This window comes from Ictidomys tridecemlineatus, chromosome 13 (assembly GCF_052094955.1).
Source record: "Ictidomys tridecemlineatus isolate mIctTri1 chromosome 13, mIctTri1.hap1, whole genome shotgun sequence".
In the NCBI taxonomy this organism is placed as follows: Eukaryota; Metazoa; Chordata; class Mammalia; order Rodentia; family Sciuridae; genus Ictidomys; species Ictidomys tridecemlineatus.
The window spans coordinates 26,136,394-26,160,686 of NC_135489.1; the positions used below are offsets into that span (position 1 = coordinate 26,136,394).

General features: G+C 33.7%; 1 protein-coding gene across 11 annotated transcripts in view; it reads left to right on the top strand.

Annotated features, from left to right (window-relative positions):
* Positions 1-24,293, top strand: part of Pias2 (protein inhibitor of activated STAT 2) — a 99,633-nt gene that overhangs the window by 49,718 nt on the left and 25,622 nt on the right. For all 11 annotated transcript variants that reach the window (XR_013429579.1, XR_013429578.1, XR_013429577.1 and 8 more), the window contains 6 exons: positions 2,532-2,666; positions 4,267-4,372; positions 7,099-7,172; positions 13,802-13,962; positions 20,379-20,512; positions 21,806-21,977. Coding sequence is in view for 8 of the 11 variants with exons in the window: in XM_078030084.1 (XP_077886210.1) it covers positions 2,532-2,666; positions 4,267-4,372; positions 7,099-7,172; positions 13,802-13,962; positions 20,379-20,512; positions 21,806-21,977 (782 nt within the window). In the remaining 3 variants the exon portion in view is untranslated. The remainder of the gene's footprint in view (positions 1-2,531; positions 2,667-4,266; positions 4,373-7,098; positions 7,173-13,801; positions 13,963-20,378; positions 20,513-21,805; positions 21,978-24,293) is intronic.

Here is a 24,293-nt window from a genome sequence, read left to right on the forward strand (position 1 = left end):
CCCTCCTATACACGCACACTCACACATAAGTTTTTTTCTTTGCCTTTTTACTCTGTTCCTCAGTTTTTGTTTTTGTTTAAAAAATTCAACTGGGGATTGAATTTTGGGGCTCTTACCCACAGAGCCACATTCCAGCCCTTTTCATTTTTTAATTTTGAGGTAGGACTTTGGAAAGTTGCTGAATCTGGCCTTGAACTTATAATCCTCCTACCTTAGCCTCTTGAATCACTGTGATCACAGTTGTGAGCCAACTGTGCCCAACTACTCACTCAATCAGTTTTAATGATTTTCAGAATTTGGTTGCAAGTTGAAGACTTAGCATGTAGATTCCTTCCCACTTCATAATAACTATTCTTCCTCTTATGAGACAATGGGGAAGGATGTTCCTAAGTTGTAGTAGACAACTTGGATGTGTTCCTTAGTTCTGCTCTATAATATCACCAGTATAGAATTCCTTGTAAGGTATATAATTCAATGTTGCTGAAATAACAAATGTTTTATGGTTGCTGATGTGGCAGCTGAGACGTTTTTGTTGTTGCCTTTACTTTTACAACTTTGATAGTATTTCTCTAGTATGATTGATTAGCTGCATGCCCTTAGCTTTTCAATCAACAGGTACTTTAAGGACATTTTATAAAGGAGAGTGAATTCTGGCTGTTGTCTGAAAACCTTTCATCACCATTCTCATAAGATCCATATTGCATTAGTATTGACTCATGTAGTTAATGATATGATTGACTTGCAAGAAAATCTGAGGTGTTAGCAACATGAAAAACAGTATTAAGAGATTGCTTTATCTCTACAGCTCTTGTTCCCATATAAGAATATCATTTGGAAAAACATGCATTGATGACTTTGAAAATTGAGCAGGGGGGCTGGGCTTGTGGCTAAGTGATAGAGCACTTGCGTAGCATGGATGAGGCACTGGATTCAATCCTCAGCATCACATACAAAATTAATAGCCGGATGTAGTGGTGTATGCCTATTATCCCAGAGGCTCAAGAGGCTGAGGCAGGAGGCTCGCAAGTTCAAAGCCAGCCTCAGCAACAGGGAGGTGCTAAACAACTCAGTGAGACCCTGTCTCTAAACAAATACAAATTAAAATCCCTGGGGATGTGGCTCAGTGGTTGAGTATCCCTGAGTTCAATCCCCAGTACCAAAAAAAGAAAGGTATTGTGTCCATCTGCAACTAAAAAATATTAAAAAGAAATATGAATCAGAAGATTCACCTGTATCCTAAAATAATATTAGTCAATTAATTTTGCTTATATTTTCTTCTATGTGTACAAAAATAAGTGATACACTAACTTAGTGTTTTTTCCTTCTCAATATTAGATAATTAAATTACATGAAAGATATCAGACCATTAGTGAAATATAATGCCTGCTTTTCAATACACAGATGTTACTGAAGCTAAGAAATTTTGATTTTCTTTAATATGTATTTGAAAGTATATAACCTGAAAATCATAACCTTTGAATTCTTTTGGTAATTAAAAATTGAGTATACTGTTAATCAAAAGTGATTATGTGGGGCTAGGGTTATGGATCAGTGGTAGAGCACTTGCCTAGCAAATGTGAGGCAGTGAGTTCAATCCTCAGCACCACATAGAAATAAATAAATAAATAAAGGTTAAAAAAGGTGATTATGTTACCAGACATGGTGGTGCATGCCTCTATATCTAGCTACTCAGGAGGCTGAGGCAGGAGGATCACAAGTTTGAGGCCAGCCTCCAAAACTTAGACCCTATTCCAAAATTAAAAGTTTTTCCAAATGATATTCTTATATGTGAACAAGAGCTATAGAGATAAAGCAATCTCTTAATACTGTTTTTCATGTTGCTAACACCTCAGGGGATATAACTTAGTGATAGAGCACCCCTAGGTTCAGCTTCTATTGCCATTAAAGCACAAGAAAAATGAGTATATTTACTATTTAAAAGAAAATCTAATGCCAACTGAAATAGTGATGAATGTTTTTCATTGGCTTGATGTTTTTTTGTTTTCTTCTTCCTTTTTTCCTCCGTTTTTGATTTTGTAGTGCTGGGGATTCAACCCAGGGCCTTATGTTTGCCATACTACTGATTTACATGTCCAGCCCTTTTTATTTTTGAGATGGGTTAAAGTCGCTCACACAGGGCGACAACTTGATGATCTTCCTGCCTCAGCCTCTCAAGTAGCTGGGATCACAGGTGTGCACTTGACCTGATTTAAGTTTCCAAAGTTTGTTCTCCCTGTTTTCCACCCCAGTATGTTAAAATATTTTGAATGGGGTCTCCTAAGTGACTCATTTTGAAGAGTTGGGATTTCATCCGTAAAATTTGGTTTCTTGTAAAGGGGAAGAAGATTCATAGCCAAAATAGCAAGATGTTAGCCTCTTTAATGTTAATGAGGAAACATTGATTTTTATTATTTCTTGTATTTTTCTGGATCATGTGATTGTAACTGAAATTAGACAGTATCCTGCATCTATTTTGGGTAAAATGTTTAATGTCTTACAGAGAATTTAAGAAAAATTTCTTATGGTTACAGGGGTACGCACCACCACCGAAAAATGGGATTGAGCAGAAGCGCCCTGGACGCCCCTTGAATATTACATCTTTAGTTAGGTTGTCTTCAGCTGTGCCAAACCAGATTTCTATTTCTTGGGCATCTGAAATTGGAAAGGTAAATATTCTCTTGTCCACTGGAAGTTGGTGTTTTTAGTTTTTTCTTAGGCTAAACTGGCTCCACCCCTTTTCAATTCAAGGGTTGTAAGTATAGATATTTTGAAGGTTAATACCTTTAACTCTGAGGTTTCTTAAGTATCATGTCTGTTTTCTGGGTAAGAAATGTATATGTTTATATTCCTTAAGGTAATGATTTAAACACTGTGTTTGAGTGTGTGTGTGTGTGTGTTTGTGTTTGTAGTGTATCTTAAAAACCTGGAAGTTTTGGATGATTAGTATCTATGAAGAGGAGCAAAGGACAGAATGTTATCAGTCTTTGGAGGAAACAGTTGAATGTACTCATGTGATCAGAAATAATCTGTTCCTGCCTTTACATAAACAGCTAATTGTTCAGATAACAAACCATAAAATTATTTTCTCTACACCTTCAGGTTGATGAACCTGGCTTTCTGCTGATTTTGTCTCAAAGTGAATTATATCAATAAGATACTGACTAATACAACAGGGAATATACATTTTAGAAGCACTTGTTAACAAATAATGGAAAAAGATTTAATATCTGAGTATCAACTTTAGTTCCTGTTTCATGGAAATAAAGTGTAACATTTTGTTGTGGATGAAAAAGTTGAGGCATGTTTATAGCAGGAATTTTACTTCACTACTAGAGTAGTTGCAGAACTGGAAATAACTTTAGGATTTTGAATAAATTATTATTGACATTGAAGACTATAGATTTGCCATATAATGGGATTGATATTCGTTCTTTGTAGTTAAAATGATACAAGGACCTAAAATTTGCATAGTATTAGATATTTAAAAGAACACTAAATGTATTTAAAATATTTGGTTTGACAACTATCAAAAGTATTTTGTTTATTGTGGAATGAATGAACATGTGTGTATGTGTTAAAATATTAAAGTAGAATTTTTGAACATTTGGTAAAATTATATGTCATCTTTCAAAGCTGTATAGATAATTGAGAAAGTTGCTTTGTGACAGATTTATATTATTATTTTCTGGCCTCATCTTTTGAATTTCATTATTTTTTCATGTGTCTTTTGTAAATGACTGCTTTTCTCAGAAGAAAGCCAATACTAACTTTATCTGAGGGCTGTGCTCAAGGCCATTTGACCAGTGGTTTCTCTTGTTAGAAATAAAACTTTGGAACTTTGGGTGTGAAGTGTTAATTCATACCTCTATTTGAACTTTGCTTCTGCATTTTTAAATGAAAATATGAGAACCTCATTGTATAAGTAGATGAAAACAAAAGGATTCTAATTGTAAGTAATTATGGGAAGGTACATTTGCATAGTGGTCTCTGTAAACAGTTTGTAACCACTAAATTGAAGCTATTTACCATACCATACCAACCCACGGATATGATAAAATGATAAGAGAAATATATTTAGAATGAGTGAGCCATTATTTTCCCTCAAGTAGCCTTGTTGATTTTGCCCTCTTCCCAGTAACTGGCTTTTTTTTTTTAGAAGTTATTTTGAGTGTTATTTTTAGAAATCAGAGTTTCTTAGATAAGCATTTTATGTAAATAAAGAGAATATCATCTCTAGTCCGTAATACAGATTATCTTTCTTTGTAGAATTACTCCATGTCCGTGTATCTTGTACGACAGCTTACATCAGCCATGTTACTACAGAGATTAAAAATGAAAGGTATTAGAAACCCTGATCATTCCAGAGCACTAAGTAAGTAATGCTTGTGAAAGACCAAGCATATGAGATACTGTAATGTGATTAAAAACAATAAACTCACATATGCATCTATATTTATAATATTTGTGTATTTATTAGCTTATATATGGTAAATTGTATATATTACCTCATGGAAGAAATCAAACATGTTACCTCAGATAATAATTTTCAGTTGTCAGATGAGATAGTTTTTTCCATATTTAATATTGGAACATAATAGTTGTACATAATAATGGGATATGTTGATACATATTCATACATGCACACAATATAACAATTTGGCCCTCCCTAGCACTGCCCTCTTCCCACCCATTCTCCCACACTCTAGTCCTTTTCCTCTACTCATCTCCCTCGGATTTTTTGAGAATCCCTGCCACCTTTTCCTTTTTTCTGTAGCTTCCACATAGGAGAAAACATAATGACCCTTGACCTTCTGATTTTGACTTGTTTTGCATAGTACAATTGTCTCAAGTTCTGTCCTTTTTCCTGTAAATGACATATTTCATTTTTCTTTATGGCTGAATAAAACTTTGTTATGTGTATATACCACATTTTCTTTATGTGTCCATTCATTGATGGCCACCTAGGCTGGTTCCATAGTTTGACTGTTGTGACTTGTGCAGCTATAAACATGAATAATCTTGTATCACTATAGTGTGATGACTTTAATTCTTCAGGATAAACGCTGAGAAATGGTATAGCTGGGTCCTATGGTGGTTCCATTCTTAGCCTTTTGAGGAACTGGTGCTTTATAGTGGTTGTACCAATTTACAGACCCACCAACAGTATAAAGTCTTTCTTTATCTCCACATCTTCTCCAGCATTTATTATTATTTGTATTCTTTTTTTTAAAGAGAGAGGAGAGAGAGAGAGAGAGAGAGAGAGAATTTTTAATATTTATTTTTTAGTTCTCGGCGTACACAACATCTTTGTTTGTATTTGGTGCTGAGGATCGAACCCGGGCCGCATGTATGCCAGGCGAGCACGCTACCGCTTGAGCCACATCCCCAGCCCCATTATTTGTATTCTTGATGACTGCCATTCTGACTGGTGTGAGATTGAACCTCTGTAGTTTTTATTTGCATTTCCCTAATTACTAATGATGTTGAACATTTCATACATTTGTTGACCATTTGTATCTCTTTTGAGAAGTGTCTACTCATTAGCCCATTATTTAATTGGGTTATTTGATTTTGAGGTTATTCTTTATATTTTCTAGCTGTTAATGCTCTCTCAGAAGAGTGGCAAGATTTTCTCTCATTCTGTAGGTTCTCTCTTCCTAATTGTTTCCTTTGCTATGCAGAAGCTTTTTCATTGGGTGTTTTATGTGCTAGGGGTTGTTGAACTCGGGGGGCACTCAACCACTGAACCACATCCCCAGACCTACTTTGTATTTTATTTAGAAACAGGGTCTCTCTGAGTTGCTTAGCACCTCAGCTTTTGCTGAGGCTGGCTTTGAACTTGAAATCTCCTCCCTCAGCCTTCTAAGCTACAGGGATTATAGGCGTGCACCTATAATGTGGCTGTGCAGAAGCTTTTTAATTTGATGTCATCCCGTTTGTTAACTCTTAGCATTATTTCCTGAGCTTTACAGATCCTATTGAGAAAGTCATTGCTTATGCCTAAAAGCTGGCATGTTGACCCTACATTTTCTTCTAGAAGCTGCATAATTTCTGGTTTCTTAGGTCTTTGTTTCCTTTTGAGTTGACTTTTGTGTAGGGTAAGAGATAAGGGTCTATCTTTATTCTTCTGCATATGGATAGAACTAGTTTTCTGAGCATCATTTGTTTCTCCCAACCCCCACTGTATATTTTGGCACTTTTGTCAAGGATCAGTTGACTGTAAATGGGTGTGTTTGTCTCTGTCTTTTATTCTGTACAGTTGGGAGTCTGTGTCTGTTTTTATGCCAGTCCCATGCAGTTTTTGTTATTATAGCTCTGTAGAATAATTTGAAATAGGTATTGGGATGATTCCAGCATTGCTTTTTTGGCTTAGAGTTGCTTTGTTATTCTGGATTTTATTCCAAATTTTAGAACTGTTTTTTCTAGCACTGTGAAGCATTTTATTGGTAGTTTGATGGGGATTGCATTGAATCTCTACACTGCTTTTGGTAGTAGGGCCAACTATTAACTCTGCCTATCAATGAACATGGGAGGTCTTTTCATCTTCTGAGGTCTATTTCAGTTTCTTTCTTCAGTGTTCTTTAGTTTTCATTGTAGAGGTTTTTCAACAAGAAGATATAAGACTCTTTATGTCTTTACAAATTTAGTAATTGTTAGAAATAATCAGCGTAGCTTAATACAAATTTGTTAGAAAGAAATTTAAAAAATTTGTTAGAAAAGCATTGACGCTCAGGGTATTGCTACATTTGAGGTTCCTCTGCTAGTTATTGTTTTGTTCTTAAGTCTTAAAAAACAACTTTCTATTTTGTAACTCTTCTTTACCATCAGTCTTAGTTTTAAAAAGAAATCTTAAAACCTCACTTAAACATTTGATTTAAAGTTTGCATGTTTGTAATTCTTTAACCTAATACCACAAGTCTGGCTATATATTTAATACATTAATATTTAACATTTTGTGTTTCTTGACCTATTTGAAGTGCTTGGGAAATTATTTAAGTAAAATATTTTTATATTTTAGCTCATTTTCACTATTATTTAGAAACTTTTCATTGTATTTCACTCTTCTTTTTCATTTTTTTTTTTTTTTTTTTTTTTTAGTTAAAGAAAAACTTACTGCAGATCCAGATAGTGAAATTGCTACAACTAGTCTTCGGGTATCCTTAATGTGCCCTGTAAGTAAACTGGCAAAACATTCTAGGTAATTTTACTTTGTAGAAATGATTAATTTTCTTATAAAATAATTGTGAGAATTAATGATGTAATTTGATAGAAGTCTGAACTTCCGTTTTTTACCATTTGGAAATCTACATGATTAAGTATTATAATTCTTTGTAGTCTTCAGGTAGTGATAGAGGAGAAATTTAAAGGCCATTATATCAAAGAAGAAAGATAACATTAGACTCAGAATAATCTGTCATGGTTAATACTGTAGACAATCCATAGCTGCTAAAAAACTTATAGTAGGGCTGGGACTCAGTGGCAGAGCATTTACATGTGAGGTACTACGCTTGATCCTTAGCACCACCTAACAAAATAAGCAAAATAAAATAAAGGGATGGTATCTATCTAAAACTACAACAAACAACAAAAAAACATGTCGTAAAAGGTGGCTCCTTTTGTGAGAATACACGTGGTATTGAAAAAATACTAATAAAATAACAATGGCCTAATAAATGCTAATTGATGATCTTGGATTATTAAGTTAGGATATCTTTGTAAGGTACTTTGAATTACATAATTTTGTGTATCCTTATGTAGAAATTTAGTTGAGAAATCACTCAACGATCCCAAGATCCTCCGATGAGTTTCCAACTGAACTAATTCAGCATGAAAGTGCTGAGGACTTGCCATGAGTTGTTGGAAAGTTAATACTAGTTTGAGAGATAAAACCAACTCCAGTGATAAAACATCAGATTGTATTTATCAGATATGAGGAGATGGGAAAGGACGGGGATGGTGGATGAAGATTTCTCTATAAAATTAGTGGAAGAAAAACCTTTTAATAAGATTTTAGGATAAAATTTATAGAATAAGGAATCTATAATGTAGTTTTGGGGACATTGGATGACTCCCCACCATTGTGAGAAAAGTGTGTGTTTTTGTCTGTTTTTTTTAATGGACATTAAGTTGTGTCAGAAGTGAGATCCTACTTGGTGCTTCTTATTTAACTGTCTTAGCAAGCCTATATTGAATAGTTGTCCTGACTTTGTGTGTGTGTGTGTGTGTGTGTGTGTATGTGGTGGTGGGGAAATTGAACCCAAGGCCTCACACATGCTAAGCAAGCACTCTGCCACTGAGCTACATCCCCAACTCAGTTTCAGTGATTTTGTAGATGAGAAAACCAAGACAGATACAGGCTGGTCAACCCAAATCACACATTTAGTAGTAGAACAAAAATAAAAATTTTGAATGTTATTCTAGTTTTTTTTCCCAATAACTGCTGCCAAATTGGGCTAAAATATACATGTCCTAATTATAAATGTACCTTCTGTTAACCTGGAAAATGATATTTGCAGTTGTCTTCTTTCCTGAAATTTTGTTATTAATTTAAAATAATTTCCTTTTATTGGGCTGGGGATGTGGCTCAGCGGTAGCACGCTCGCCTGGCATGCGAGTGGCCCGGGTTTGATCCTCAGCACCACATACCAACAAAGATGTTGTGTCAGCCAAGAACTAAAAAATAAATATTAAAAAAAAATTCTCTCTCTCTCTCCCTCCTCTCTCACACTCTCTTAAAAAAAAAATTCCTTTTATTGAAAAAATGTAGAATTTAGTGAAATGGGGATTGATGAGAAATTGGTACCCTCTGTGGCTATCAAACTCAGAAGTTGTGCACTCCCAGCAAAGGAGGATGATACCTGAGGTAGTGGCAGAGGTTCTAGTGGATAGTGGCTTGGACCCTAACTTCCTCTTTTTATAAGCTTGACACAAGCTTCTGACATGGGTTTGAGAATCTCCACATTACCTTTTTGTTCCTTGTAATATTAAAATTGATACCAGATTAAAACAAATGAAATTACTGTTTTTTGGTTAAAAATAGTTGCATTTTGACAGATTTTTAAATGGTTTTTAATGACCCCACTATATTTAGCAGGCATTAATTGCAGACTCTCTAGGAGTTTAGTCATGGTATGGAGAGGGAACTCATATATAACCTATATGTTTTAGTTTATCAAGCTATTTTACCAGAAAGTAAGTACTGCTATACAGTTTCCCAAAGGAGTTCTACAGTGTTACAATGCTATTTTCTCTAATAAGTCTTATTTTCTTAGAACCTTAACCCTCCTTTAAACAGACTGCCCATTCTACATGAGAACAACCAAAACACAATGGCAAACATACTGAAGGATTCTCAGACTTTAGTATTCTTTTTATATAAAAATAGGGAGCAGTTCATTTTAAATAAAGTTGACAATTTTAAGAAAATTAACTTTTCAATTATTTGAAGAAGTCAAATCATATAGCATTTTATTTATTTTTGTGGTGCTGGAGATTGAACACAAGCCTTCACTCATGGTAAGCATGTACTCTGACCTACATACACCCATGGCCCCATCCTGTATTCATTAAATGTTTCCTTTTGGGCTGGGGATGTGGCTCAAGCGGTAGCGCGCTCGCCTGGCATGCGTGCGGCCCGGGTTCGATCCTCAGCACCACATACCAACAAAGATGTTGTGCCCGCTGAAAACTAAAAAATAAATATTAAAAATTCTTTCTCTCTCTTAAAAAAAAATTAAAAATAAAAATAAAATGTTTCCTTTTCTCTGTTTATAAGTGACAACAGGTCTATTTCTGAGCTACATTTCCTCAGAATTTATCTTTCTTGATGTTCTCAAGAGCTTTATAAGAGTAGATAGTACTCTTTAGACCATAGTGATATTAAAATAGATTGGGTAGTTAAACTGTAATATATGGTATAAATCAAAATCTAATGCAGATGTCTTGGTAAGATTTAATGGGTAGTTAACTGACAGATGTTAGCAGATTAAAGTAGTTTTTGATGAAGAAGCAGTTCTAGCATCAGTTAGAGAAAGCAGAATGGAGTCCCAGCCAGCAAACTATGGAAATAACATGGGATTTGGTACAATAATGGGAAATAAAGAAGGAAAAAAAAGGTCTTAGTTACTTAGAAGGATAAAGAGTGAACCCTGGGTTTATTTGGGAACAAAACAAGAGAAAATGATAGCTCAGAGTGATGGAAGAAATGTTTGTTTTATTTCATAAGAAGCTTGTGAAATTATTTAGAGTAGATGTGAGTCTGGGAAATGGGAACAAGTCTCAAGACCTCTGTCCTAGGGACCTGCAGGAGGTAGTTTCACAGTATTATTGAAGAGGGATCTGATTAAGCATGTATAATTTTATTTGTGGAAATAATATGTGACTTTTTTTTTTTTAAAGAGAGAGTGAGAGAGAGAGAGAGAGAGAGAGAATTATATAATATTTATTTTTTAGTTCTCGGCGGGCACAACATCTTTGTTTGTATATGGTGCTGAGGATCAAATCCGGGTCGCACGCATGCCAGGCGAGCGCGCTACCACTTGAGCCACATCCCCAGCCCAATAATATGTGACTTTTATATAGGAGTTTTACCTTGTGATATCAGCTAGTGATATTCAGTGTGTCCTGCAGAGTAGGTGTGCTGGGTCGCTGGGGGATAAGGAAGATGGATTTGATTTTTTTACCTCTTGAGATTTTTAAATTATAGAATTATTTAATTGGGACAGGAAGAGTAAAGAAATGAAAAATTCAAATGGTCAAGGTCTACTATTTGAAGTAATATTACTCATGGAATGTGATTTTTTTTTCTAGATTTAGCTCTTGTGTTCATAATCATATGCATGTTAGAAAAAAAATGTTTTATATATACTGTGCAGCTTGTCTTTTTTTTTTTTTTTTTGGTGGTGGTGGTGTTGCTGGGGATTGAACCCAGGGCCTTGTGCATGGAAGATAAGTACTCTACCAATTGAGCTATTTTAAAATTAATAGTATATCCTAAATACGTTAGTATGTATAGATCATTATAGGCATTTTGTTGAATGGGGTAAGTGTAACTTATTCAACCTGTTCTGGTGACTATTTGCTTATATTGATTCCTAAATATTTTATTTAAGAAATGATTGAAAATTCAGAAATAAAATATTTATGCTAATACTATTTAAATAATAAGTGATAACAAAAGGATGTCTACTAGGAATGCAGAGATAGTTTTGGTTTAGAAAAATCTGTTAAAACTATTCATCTTATAATTGAAAGGAATTTTTTTAAAAGCCCATGATCATCTCATAGAATGTCAGATAGTTAGCATCTATTCCTAATATATCAAAAGCTTAGCAAAATAGGAAAAATTGATGGTTAAACCCCCAAACATGTGTAATGTTATAAAGCTAGGGACATCTCAAGGCAGTGAGGAGCATTAGGATTTGTGTTGTAATATTAGCTGTTCTCAGTGGGTAAGTTATTTTACTTCTTGAGCATCTGCATCTTCGACACAAATTAAATATAGAGATGCCAACTTCTCTGGGTCATAGGATTATGAGGATTATAGGAGGTTTCTATAAAAACTCTTAGCATATTGTAAGATTCTAGGTAACTTAAGGAATAATCTGTTTTAAAAGAAGAAAAAATATGGAAGTATGTAGAGTAAGAGGAGAAGTTTCCTCAGGTTTTATTCTGTTTTCTTTTCTCAATGATGAGTTATAGTGTACTGAATGCTTGCTTAAACATTTAACTTCTAAGATTCCTTTTAGAATTCTAGTTAGATGAATAGCTAGAGGCAATATAGCACAGTAACAAGGATGTCTTGTAACAAGCCCAGATCTTAGCTCTGCCTTATTTCTAACTTCATGTAATATTAAATTGATTCCTTGTGCCTTTGTTTTTTCTCATTAATAAAATGGAATGTTTTATATTTAAAGATGTAAAAGGTATGATTGTTTAAATGTAAAAGTATGGCTGGATGCAGTGGCGCACACTTGTAAACAACTACACAGAAGCAGGGGGATTGCACATTCAAGGCCAACCTAAGCAACTTAGATCCTGTCTCAAAATAAAACTGAAGGGAAGAAAGAAGCATTGTGGGTGTAGCTCTGTGGTCGAGTTCCCTAGCATGTGTGAAGCCCTGGATTCAATCCCCAGTACATAAATAAATGATAGTAAGTAAAAGTGTTATTGGAATTAGTGAAAAGTAACTTGCACATAGGCAAGTTCTGTAAGCATTAGTTATTGCCATGTTGATTTAGCTAATTGTTTCATTTTTAAATTACAAAATTATGAACACTTACATAATTATAGATGAAGTAGAAAGGAGGGAATATTCTAAAAATTCTACCACCCAAGCAATATTAAGAATGTTCTGATTTTGTTTCTGAATTTTTTTCAAATTTTGTAGTGCGTATAAAGAAGTTTTTTCTTTTTTTTAATATCTCTTTGCCACTTTCCAATTATTCATTCTACTACCTGATAAGCAAATACTGAGCACTTACTATGAGGTAGTATTGTGCTTGGACAGTGAAATTACAGTGGGCAACAGATGTAGGCCTTGGCCTTGTGAGAGCTCTATTGTGGGAGAAACACTTTGACTCAAATTACTAGAGCTCACTAAAAATGGAGATACTTTTGGTAAATAAAATATATGGGGAGATTAAGAGTTACATAGAAAAATATAATCTGATCTCATCTGAGTATTATATATATGTTGGTGCAGTAGAGCTAAACCAATTGCAATAGCATTTGAACAAAATGTAATTTAGAAAAGTACATTGAAAATTGACATGATTATAAAAAGTATGCTTAGCTTATATCAAACATACAAGGCTGATCTGTCTCATGTAAATAAATTCTACAAATATATGATCAACATTAATGACCAAATGAAAAATGAGGAAAGGTTTTATATGAATAAATAGTTATTAGAAACACAGGTGACTCTTAGAAGTAGAAGAGGAGGCTCTACAATGTCTTATAATTAACAGAAATGCAGTTTACACTCTTGGAATATTTCTTATTTCATAAAAATCAAAGAATTACAAAACACTGTATTGGCAAGGTTACATGGAACCAACAACATTTAATGTGTGCATAAGTGAGTAGGTATCTCTGTGGAAGGTGGTTTGTCATTGGGACTGAGATCATACATGTTCTCCCCCCCCCCTTTTTTTTCGGTTGTGCAGAGGATTGAACCCAGGGCCTTTGTGCATGTGAGGGAAGCACTCTATCAACTGAGCTGTATCCCCAGTCCTTTCCTTTCCCTTTGACCTCAAAATTTAATTCCTAGGTACTTAGCTTTTCTCACTACAAAGATTGGAAACAATTTAAGTGTCCATCACTAGTGTACTTATTAAATAAATTATGCCTTTGTGTAATGGTAGTTTTATATATACTGACTTGTGTATAATAGTCACCAAATTATGTGAACAGGGTAAGTTGCAAAAGTGGGTGTAAAATATGCCACCATTTGTGGAAAAATACTTTCCTTAAATATCCATAGGACATCTATGAAAAAACATGTAAGAAATGGATACAGTGGTTTCCTTAAATAGGAAAACTGAGGACCAGTTGAGAAGTATTGTTTTCATTGTATCTTTTTCTACCAGTGCATTTATACATTGCTTATTTTAAAAAGTAAAATGGTTTTTCAAAAACCACAAAGCAGTTTGTGAATTTAAAAAAAATAATAATTTAATAGTAATAAATTTAGGTTTGTATTTCATTTTGATGGTTCTTGAGACTTTTTTCTCTGTTCCCTTTGAGGTTTTGTCCTCGTTTTTGAACTACTTTCCATGTTGTATCCCCTGTCCTATAGTTAGGAAAAATGAGGCTGACAATCCCATGCCGTGCAGTGACTTGTACACATCTACAGTGCTTTGATGCTGCCCTTTATCTACAAATGAATGAGAAGAAGCCCACCTGGATTTGTCCTGTGTGTGACAAAAAAGCTGCCTATGAAAGTCTAATACTAGATGGGTAAGTATATGCTCTCCCATTTTAGAGGGCACTGGCGATTGAATTCAGGGACACTCAGCCACTGAGCCATATCTCCAGCCCTATTTTATATTTTTATTTAGAGTCAGAGTCTCACCAGGTTGCTTAGGACCTCACAATCCTGCTTCAGCCTCCCAAGCTGCTGGGATTATAGGTGTAAGCCATTGTGGCCTGGCTGGTACTCCCTTTTTTGGCGCTTAGGGATCCAACCTATGGCCTCTTGAATGCTATGCATAAGCTCTACCACTGATCTATATCCCCCAGCTCACTGTATCTCTTTTAATAGCTGTTGGCTGTGGCTTCCTTTAGTATGGCCTTATAAATTCTACTCTAGCATAAAATTCAGATGTTTGTGCATTTTCTATTTTACATTTAAGTACACATAGCTTCCTTTTAAGCTAGTTATTGGTGCTTTATGTTTTTTTGATTAATTTATTTGTTCTAGTTTGTTAAACATGACAGCAAAATGCATTTCAATTCATAGTACATATATACAGCACAATTTTTCATGTGTCTGGTTGTACACAAAGTAGACTCACACCATTTGTGTCTTCATACATGTTCTTAGGGTAATGATGTCCCTCTCATTCCACCATCTTTCCTACCCCTAAGCCCCCTCTCTTTATGTTTTCCTTTTACAGGTTGAGTATCCACTAACTGAAATGCTTGAGACCAAAGCATTTTACAGTTTAGAGTATTTCAGATTTTGGAATACTTGGATAGATTTTTCCAGTTGAGCACCCCTAATCTAAATATCCCAAATAGAAAATGCTCCAAAAACTGAAAGTTTTTGATTGTCCTTTTAGTCCTCAGAATAGTTTCAGAGTTTTGATCAGGGATGCCAAACCTGTAATATAATTTGTATTGGGGAAAGTAGGTATACAGTTTCCTTTTGTTTTTGCCTCCCAAGATCTTTTTATAAAAGCCTGTAGGTAAGAGGGAAATCTGCTTCAGTGAAATCATTTTGTTTACCTAAAATCTCTTATAATAGCAATTAGGGTCTTTGAAATAAACCATAGAGTGGCAGGATAGATAGTCACAGAGGTGGTAGATTCATACTGGAATTCACACTCAGGTTATTCTGATTCTGGAGCCCAAATTCTAAACATTATTTCTTATATTGCATGTCAGAATATGGAAAATTCTAGGAAATAATTTGAATAAGTGAGGTATTCTTTTTTTTTTGAATGACCTTTTTAAAAAATTAATACATCATCTATGTACCACTGTAAGATTTAGAAAATACAGTTAATGAAGTTATTAAAATAACCAGTAATCTCATCCTGTGGTGTTGACTTTGTAATTTATATTGAAATAGTTAAATCCTACTTTACTTACATGATTTTCACTCAGTATATAGTGAAAACTTTTCAGAATGTTTTACTTTCGAGAATAATGGGGCACTTGTGAGAGAAAGTGATTTTCACCCTTCCCTCTAAACTTCCTTTTTGCTGGATATTTTTGTGATAATTTCAGCTTATTTTGAAAGAATTTAAGATAATAGTAAAGAAGTGGAAACAGTAGTGCAACCTCAGTATCAGATTTGACCCAGATGCATCAGTTGTTAACCTTCTGCCGCAATTGTTTCTTCACATTCCGTTCATATATATATATGTATGTATATACATTTTTGGTGTGTTGCATGAATGGGTATACACAGAAAGAATTATTACTATTTATAGATTTGTTTTGAACCATCTGAGTTTCTCATGTTCCTGTCTTTTCGCACTTTAATATTTTAGGATATTATTTGTTTCTACTTTTCTGTTTTAAATTGCCTTGTGATATAATCATTTTGGAAGGTGACATTTTCTGTATGTTTATGGAGTTCTTAAGATTTCTGAAACAGAAAACTTGATTCAAAAAGTGAATGGCTTTAAGACAGCATTATTATGATGCCTCTCATAGTAAGCTGTTTACACTAGTAGTAAAATCATTTTAGTCTCTTGCCAGCAGATATATCGCCTACTTCTTAGTCCCTCTTATCAGTCTTACATATTAAATCTTATTTTTAAAATGCCTCCCAATTTCCTGATTGAAAATTATGTCTCATGTTTTGATTTCTACATCTTGTATTATTAGAATTATTAGCTACCTATTTTTATTCCATATGTTGATCATTATAATATCTTTTGTGAATAACCTGCTAGGGTTTCCTTTCTTTTCTAGGACTGTTCATCTTTTTTCTTACTGATTTGTAAGTGGTCATTATATAGGAAGAGTATTTCATTGTTTATATGTGCCAAATGTGTTTTCCTAGTCTGTTTACCTTTTAATTGTACTTATTATAATTATTTTTCATTTAGAAGTTTCACATTTTTGTTTCATCAAGGATGTTCCTTTTGAATTTCTTTTTTTTTTTTTTTTTTTTTAAAGAGAGAGTGAGAGAGGGGGACAGAGAGAGAGAGAATTTTAACATTTATTTATTTTTTCTTAGTTCTCGGCGGACACAACATCTTTGTTGGTATGTGGTGCTGCCGAGGATCGAACCCGGGCCGCACGCATGCTAGGCGAGCGCGCTACCGCTTGAGCCACATCCCCAGCCCCTCCTTTTGAATTTCTGTCCTTCATGCATTTAAGAAGTCCTAGAGATTTTAAATAATCATTCACTTGTTTTTCATCAGATACATTTATGATTGTTTTTCAGTCATGCAGTTCTTCATTTTGTTGTGTATTCCTTCAAGAATTAAGCATATTTACCAAATACCTATTATCTGTAGATGTTGCATATTAAATGCTATGGAGACAAAGAACTGTACTGCGTCAGGAATATTGGAATGGGGAAGATATTTTTTTTTTTTTTTTTTTGGGTACTAGGGATTGAACTCAGGGACACTCAACTAGTGAGTCACATCCCCGGTACTGTTATTGTATTTTTATTTAAAAACAGGGTCTCACTGAATTGCTTAGTGCCTTGCCATTGCTGAGGCTGGCTTTGAACTTGCAATACTCTTGCTTCAGCCTCCTCAGCCACTAGGATTACAGGCTTGTGCCACCGTGCCCAGCCGGGAAGAAACTTATGGTAGAGTGCAGTTTATGGTAGAGAGTAGGTGATGCTATTAGGATTAAGTATCCTACCATCCTGCCACTCATTGTTAATAGTTTCGGCATTTATTGAACAGCAGTTAGCTCTTCCTTGTACTTTTGTGGTAGTTACTATCAGCATCATCACTCCATTCTTATAGTTCAGTATGATTAAGGCAAATAAATGGCTCATGAAGGAGGCATTCTTTTCTCCCCCATTTATATCAGCTGTATTGAGGTATAAGAACTACATATATATAACATATACAGTTTGCTAAATTTTGACCTATATGTATGTAAACTCTTCACTCCAATTAAGATAATGAATATATCCATCACACTATATATCTTTGTGATCTTTCCCTTTTATTCAGTCCTCTGGCAGACATTATGTACTTTCTGTTTCTGTACAGTGGTTTCCTTTGTTCAGCTTCTTTTACTCAGCATACTTATTTGAAATTCATCCACTTTTCTGTGTGTACCAACAGTTGATATTTGGGGAGAGTGGGTACCAGGAATTGAACCCAGAGACACTTAACCACTGATCCACATCCCCAGTCCCTTTTTATATCTTATTTACAGGAAAGGTTTTGCTCTTTTGCTTAGGGCCTCACTAAGTTGCTAAGACTGGCCTTGAACTCAGTCCTCTTACCCCAGCCTCCCGAGCCTTTGGGATTACAAGCATGCACTACCACGCCTGACAACAGTTCACCTTTAGTACATAGTTCACTGAATTGCATTTCACTTGTAGTATAGGGATATCATAGTTTAACTTTTCACATGTTTTGGAGTTGTTTCTGGTTTTGAGTTATGGCAAATACAGCATCTGTGAATATTCATTCCCAGTCTTTGTGTAGATGAATATTTTCATTTATCTTGGATAAATGCTTAGGAATGAAATACCTGGTTGCATTCTAGGCATATGTCTAAGAAACTGCTGAACTGTTTTTTCTAAAATGGTTGTCATATTTTATATTCTGATTAGCACTATGTGAGAATTGTAGTTGATTCACATTCTCACCAACATTGGTATGACTAATCTTTGATTTTTGCTGTAGCCTATAGCCATATATACCACTATCCCATTGTGAATTTAATTTTTATTTTCTATTGCTAGTTGTGTTGAGATCTATTTGTGTATTAATTCTCCATCTGACACTTTCCTTGAAGTGACTGTTTTTTAATTTTGCCTATTTTTTAATTGTTTGTTTTCATATTACTAAGTTTTGATGAGTTCGCAACTATTTTCTACCATTTTTTCATCTTTTTAACCTGTTTTTTCAGTATCTATCAAATAGCAGAAGTTCTTAACTTCTAGGAAGGCCAATTTAACAAGTTTTTCTTTTATGGATTATACTTTTGATATCACATTTCCCTCTAACTGAAGGCCCCAAAAATTTTGTCTAATGCTTTCTCAAGAATTTTTAAACTTTTATATTTAGATCTATCTACATGAATTTAAAAAAAGATCGATCGAGGTTTATTATTACTACTTTCTGGTATATAGCCATATGATTGTTCTCCCGTCATAGGTTTTTTTTTTTTTTTTTTTTTTTGTCTTCCCCAAAAATCAGTTGATCATATGTGTGTGAATCTATCTTGGACTCTGTTCTGTTGATTTATTTTTCTATATTTGTATTAGTACTACACTCTCTAGAAATTAGGTAGTATGAATTTTCCAACTTTTTTTTTTCCCAGAAAACTGGAATTTTGATTTGTATTGTCCTGATCAACAATATTGAGGCTTCTGATACATGAACGTGATAGATCTATTTTTCAGTAATGTAGTTTTCAGTCTATCTTCTACATCTTTTATCAAATTTATCCCTAAATATTTTATATTGTTGACACAGGCTTCTGTTTTTTTTTTAATTCTATTTATTCCTAATATTAGAAACATAATTGATTTCTTTATATTGCTTTCATATCTTGAACTCAGTAGTTCCAAAAACTTTATTGAAGTTTACATTGGATTTTCTCTTTCTTTCTTTCTTTCTTTCTTTCTTTCTTTCTTTCTTTCTTTCTTTCTTTCTTTCTTTCTTTCTTTCTTTTATATTTATTCTTAAGTTTTAGGTGGATATACAATATCTTTATTTTGCATTTATGTGGTGCTGAGGATGGAACCCTGTGCCTCGTGCATGCTAGACGAGCACTCTACCACTGAGCCACAAGCCCAGCCCCTACATTGGATTTTCTACAAGATAGTTGTGCTTCTTACTTTTGTGTCTAGAATCTTCTTTGTGATAAGATTTTTAACTACAAATCTAAAATCTATAATAGGCAGAGCTTCTGAGGTTACTATTTCTTGTTGAGTGAATTTAAATAAATCTGATAGAAGTTTGTAGTTTTACTGATCTGTTCAGAAAATCAGCCTTTGGTTTCATTGTTTTTTCTATTTTATTTATTTCATCTCTGTTTTTTATTTCCCTTTTGAAATATTTATTTTTGCTTAACTATAATTTTCTGTTTATCAAATAAAGTTTTTGGACCATTTCTAAAAAGGGGGGTATAAGTGCTCTTTTCTGTTTATTACTGTTGTAGCTATAATTCACAAATTTTATTGTATTTTCATTCTGTTCATAATACTTTACAGTTTTTATTTTTATTTTTCATATCTTACAGAGCATTTAGTTTATAAATATTGAGAATTTTCCAGATATTTTTCTAATTCTGACTTCAATTTTATTTCCATTTTAGTCACAGAAAATAATGTATGCTTTGAATTATTTGAAATTTATTAAGACTTTATTGCCTTTCTTCCTCTTCTCACCTGTTTTCCTTTTTTCTTGATATTAAAGCTTATAAATTATTTTATTGTATAATAGCCTTTGTCTACTCATGTTTGTTTTATAATCTATATTTGAGGTTGTTCTTTAAGGCCACTTATAGCTAGGAGACTCGAGATGTCTATTTCTGTTTTAGTCACTGATATTTTAGATCATTGATATTTTAGATCATTAGGCAATACTCATTGCCTATTACACACCTAAAACTTGGCTCATGATTAGCTCAGTGGTAGAACACTTGCCTAGCAAGGATGAGGTTCTAGGTTGAATCCCCAGTAACATAAAAATAAATGAATTAATAAACAAATACTTAAAAAATAAGTAAATAATCAGTCCTTGGAGGAAGAGGGCATATAGTTGCTATGAAGTGTTAAGTATTGAAATATTAAAAAAAATAAAAAGTCAGAAAACATTACTTTTTCTTGTTGAGTGAATTTAAATAAATCTGATAGAAGTTTGTGAGTTTTACTGATAAGATTTTTAACTATAAATCCAAAATCTTTAATAGGCAGAGCTTCTTTTGTACACTATTTACTTAATATTTGAACAGAGCCATTGACATGTATGTACTTCTTAATTGGTTTTCAGGCTTTTTATGGAAATTCTCAATGACTGTTCTGATGTGGATGAAATAAAATTCCAAGAAGATGGTTCTTGGTGTCCAATGAGACCGAAGAAAGAAGCCATGAAAGTTTCCAGCCAGCCATGTACAAAAATAGAAAGTATGTGCACAATGCCATCAGAGAGCAAAGCCAGGAGATTTGTACAACATTATCTTTTTAATGAACCTTGACTGCTAGACCTATTTTTGGATTTCAGTTCACTAAGTTTTATCTTTTATTATTTATTTATTTATTTATTTTAGTTGTAGATGGACACAATACCTTTATTTTGTTAATTTATTTATATGCAGTGCTGAGAATTGAACCCAGTGCCTCATACATACCAGGCAAGCGTTCTACTACTGAGCTACAACCCAGCCCTAAGTTTTATCTTTTGATCATCTATCACATGTAATTTCTTATGAAATATGCAGAAGGTTTAATACCATCTTTTCATTGTGTAGTTTTCATATGCAAAATAAATAAAGTCACTAATAATTTTAATAAATTATAAAATGTTAGCTATAAAATGAAAACTTAGAAAATGACATACAGTTTTTTAGAATTCTTTTGAGAGTTTCTGTAGGTAAAACCTCAGGTGGAATTCAGGGATTGCATCAGAGTGAAAAGAGAAGAAAAACTAAAGAAGTTTTACTAATATTAGTTATTTCCCTGCAGTTGGAAGATTGCAATGGCCAAGGTTTCCCTTATCTTTGAGAAGAATGGGAGTGATTTAATTGATAGTTACTGCTGCTTTTTCCTTTATAAACTAACATTCATTTTTTACTAAACAGAGTTTAAGAATAATACTTTTATATTAAAATGAGTTGATATATAATGTATTAGACTATCCTAATGGACCAAAACAACCTTGATGATTAATAGAGGATTCATAAGAAAATTTTAAATGTCTAAATCACTCGTACAAGTTTGGGATTTTTTTCTGTTTATCAAGTTGACAATTTTTATCAAGTTTTTGGCTCATGATGAGTCTATAAATTGTTTAGTATGAACGTGATTGCTTGAATGGAAATACCCGATTCTGACTTAACTGGACCACGAATCTGTGAATATGCAACTGGTGAAACATATACTCTTATCCTTTGAACAGTTTCCTAACCTCTGAGTCTCTCTGTACTATGACTGCTTACCTGGGAATACCACATGAGCAGTAGCAAGAGTCCAGTTACCTCTTTGACCTCTGTCAAAGAGTAATGCTCATGTTGCCTCTCCACGTTAGCAGTTATTTCACAGATATCCGGAGTTAGGGAACTGAACTCCGTCAGTTGGATAGAGTATGTAGCTTCCCTGGCTGTGTGTTATCATCCTTTACTATATAGTTAAGACTGTGACGGATAGAGTTTGTGTTATACCATTGATGTTTTTGTTTTCCTTCTCTTTTTCTGCATCCAGCTTCAAGTGTACTCAGTAAGCCTTGTTCAGTGACTGTAGCCAGTGAGGCAAGCAAGAAGAAAGTGGATGTTATTGACCTAACAATAGAAAGCTCTTCTGATGAAGATGAAGAACCTCCTGCCAAAAGGAAATGCATCTTTATGTCAGAAACACAAAGCAGCCCAACCAAAGGGTTTGTTAATTTATAGTTCACTATTGTTCATTACCCTTGCCACTAATTGTTCTTAGGATAGATTTGTAAATATCTCTTTGGGAAGTTGCATAACCATAGAAGGCAATTTTAATTTGCTTTTGTTTGGTTGAATTATTTTCAAGAAAACATATTGTTTATAGGAAAGCAAATTTTGTTGAAGAAAATATTCACATATCTGAGAAGTGAGACTGAGGTATTTATTTCATATATGATACCCTTTGTTATTTTATTGAATTTTTTTTTACTACAAATTTTTTTCTCTCATTTTTTTTAATTGGTGCATTATAGTTATATGTAATGGTGGCTTTTATTGTTACATATTCGTACATGCACACTTGGTATAACAATATAATTTATACAGTATCACTCCCCAGCACTTCCTCCACCTTTCTCTCCCTCCTACCCAGTGGTCCCTTTTTTCCCCTTTCTTCTACTTATCTCTCTTTGATTTCCATAAGTTCACTGCCCCCCACCCCATGCTCATCTTTTTCTTTTTCCTCTTGACCTTCCACATATGATAAAACGTACAACCCATGCCCTTCCCACTTTGGCTTTTTTCACTTAACATAATGGTTGTGGGTTCCATCCATTTTTCTACAAAAACTTATTTCGTTTTTCTTTATGAAATAAGAAATAAAACTCCATTATGTGTATATACCACATTTTTTTTTTTTAAATCTGGCCATTCGTTAATGGGCACCTAGATTGATACCATAGTTTGGCTGTTGTGACTTGTGCAGCTATAAACATGGGTAAGCATGTATTACCATAGTATGATGACTTTAATTCTCTAGGATAAGGGCTGAGGAGTGGTGTAGCTGGATCCTGTGATGGTTCCATTTTTTGCCTTTTGAGGAACCTCCATATTGGTACTCCATAGATAAGTGTTCCCTTTTGTCCACATCCTCTCCGGTATTCATTATTGATTATTCATTTGTATTCTTGATGACCTGTCATTCTGACTGGTGTGAAATGAAATCTCTACTGTAGTTTTGATTTGCATTTTCCCAATTGCTAATGATGTTGAACATTTCCTCCTATATTTGTTGGCCATTTGTGTTTCTTTCTTCTTCTTTTTTTTTTTTTTTGAGAAGTGTCTGTTTAGTTCATTTGCCTATTTATTAATTGGGTTGTTTGATTTTTTGTGTGTGTGTGTATAAATTTTTTTGAGTTTTTTATATATTCTAGATAATAATGCTCTGTCAGAAGAATAGCAAGATTATCTGCCTTTCTGTTGGTTCTGTCTTCACATTCCTAATTATTTCTTTAACTGTGCATAAGTTTTTTAACTTGATGCCATTCCACTTGTTAACTCATGACATTACTTCCTGAGCTTTAGGGGTTCTATTGAGAAAGTCATTTCTTAAATCTTTTTTGTGAGGAACCATTTTTTCATGTCTCAGGCCATTGTGAGGAAGCCTGGTGTAATAGAGTGTGGAATTGGAAATCTTCTAAAAACAAATATCAATTCTGGCACTTGCTTCTTTGCTCTATGGTTTTGGTTGAAATCCTTAAGTTGAGCCACCTTTTTCTGTTCTGTAAAATGGGATGAAATAATGCCTACTTTATGGGATTGATATCAGGTTACAATGAGATAATGAAAGAACTTAGCTTTTGTTGTCAGGCACATAATAGTTACTCAATGAGAATTGATTCCCTTACCTTTTCTCCCACTCCAGGGTAAAATGAGGGCAAATAATGCATTTTTCATACACTTTCTGTGACTCATCTGGCAGAAACCATTCCAATTTGGTCTGAGTGTTTAATGATAGATGCTTCTCAGAGATTTTGGAAGGTGTAATGGATCTTCACCATTCCATCACACATTGTTTTCAAACTTGGAAGTGCTAATCTCATCATTGCTGGCTTCTCAGTCTGTTTATTTTTTTCTTAGTTTTTTTTTTTTACATGCCATAAAGTCCACTCATCCTAAGTATAGAATAGCACAATTCATTCCTTTTTATTAAATTCATACAGTTCTATAACCATCATCACAAGTCAGTTGCAGAATATTTCCAACACTCAAAAAACATCATATTCCTTTGGAGGTTATTCCTATACACACTCCAGAATTAGGTAACCATTTTTATCTCCTAATTTACCTGTTTTAGACATATTTTTTTATAAATGGAATTACACTCAATACACTTTAACAGCATTCTTTTTTGTAACTTTTTAAAAACTTACATTCTGACTACTTTTTAAAGTTACTTTTAAGAACTAAACTTTTGTTCTTCCTTGTAAAATACTTAAATTTTCAGATATGATTTATATATCTAAGGACTTGTATTTTTA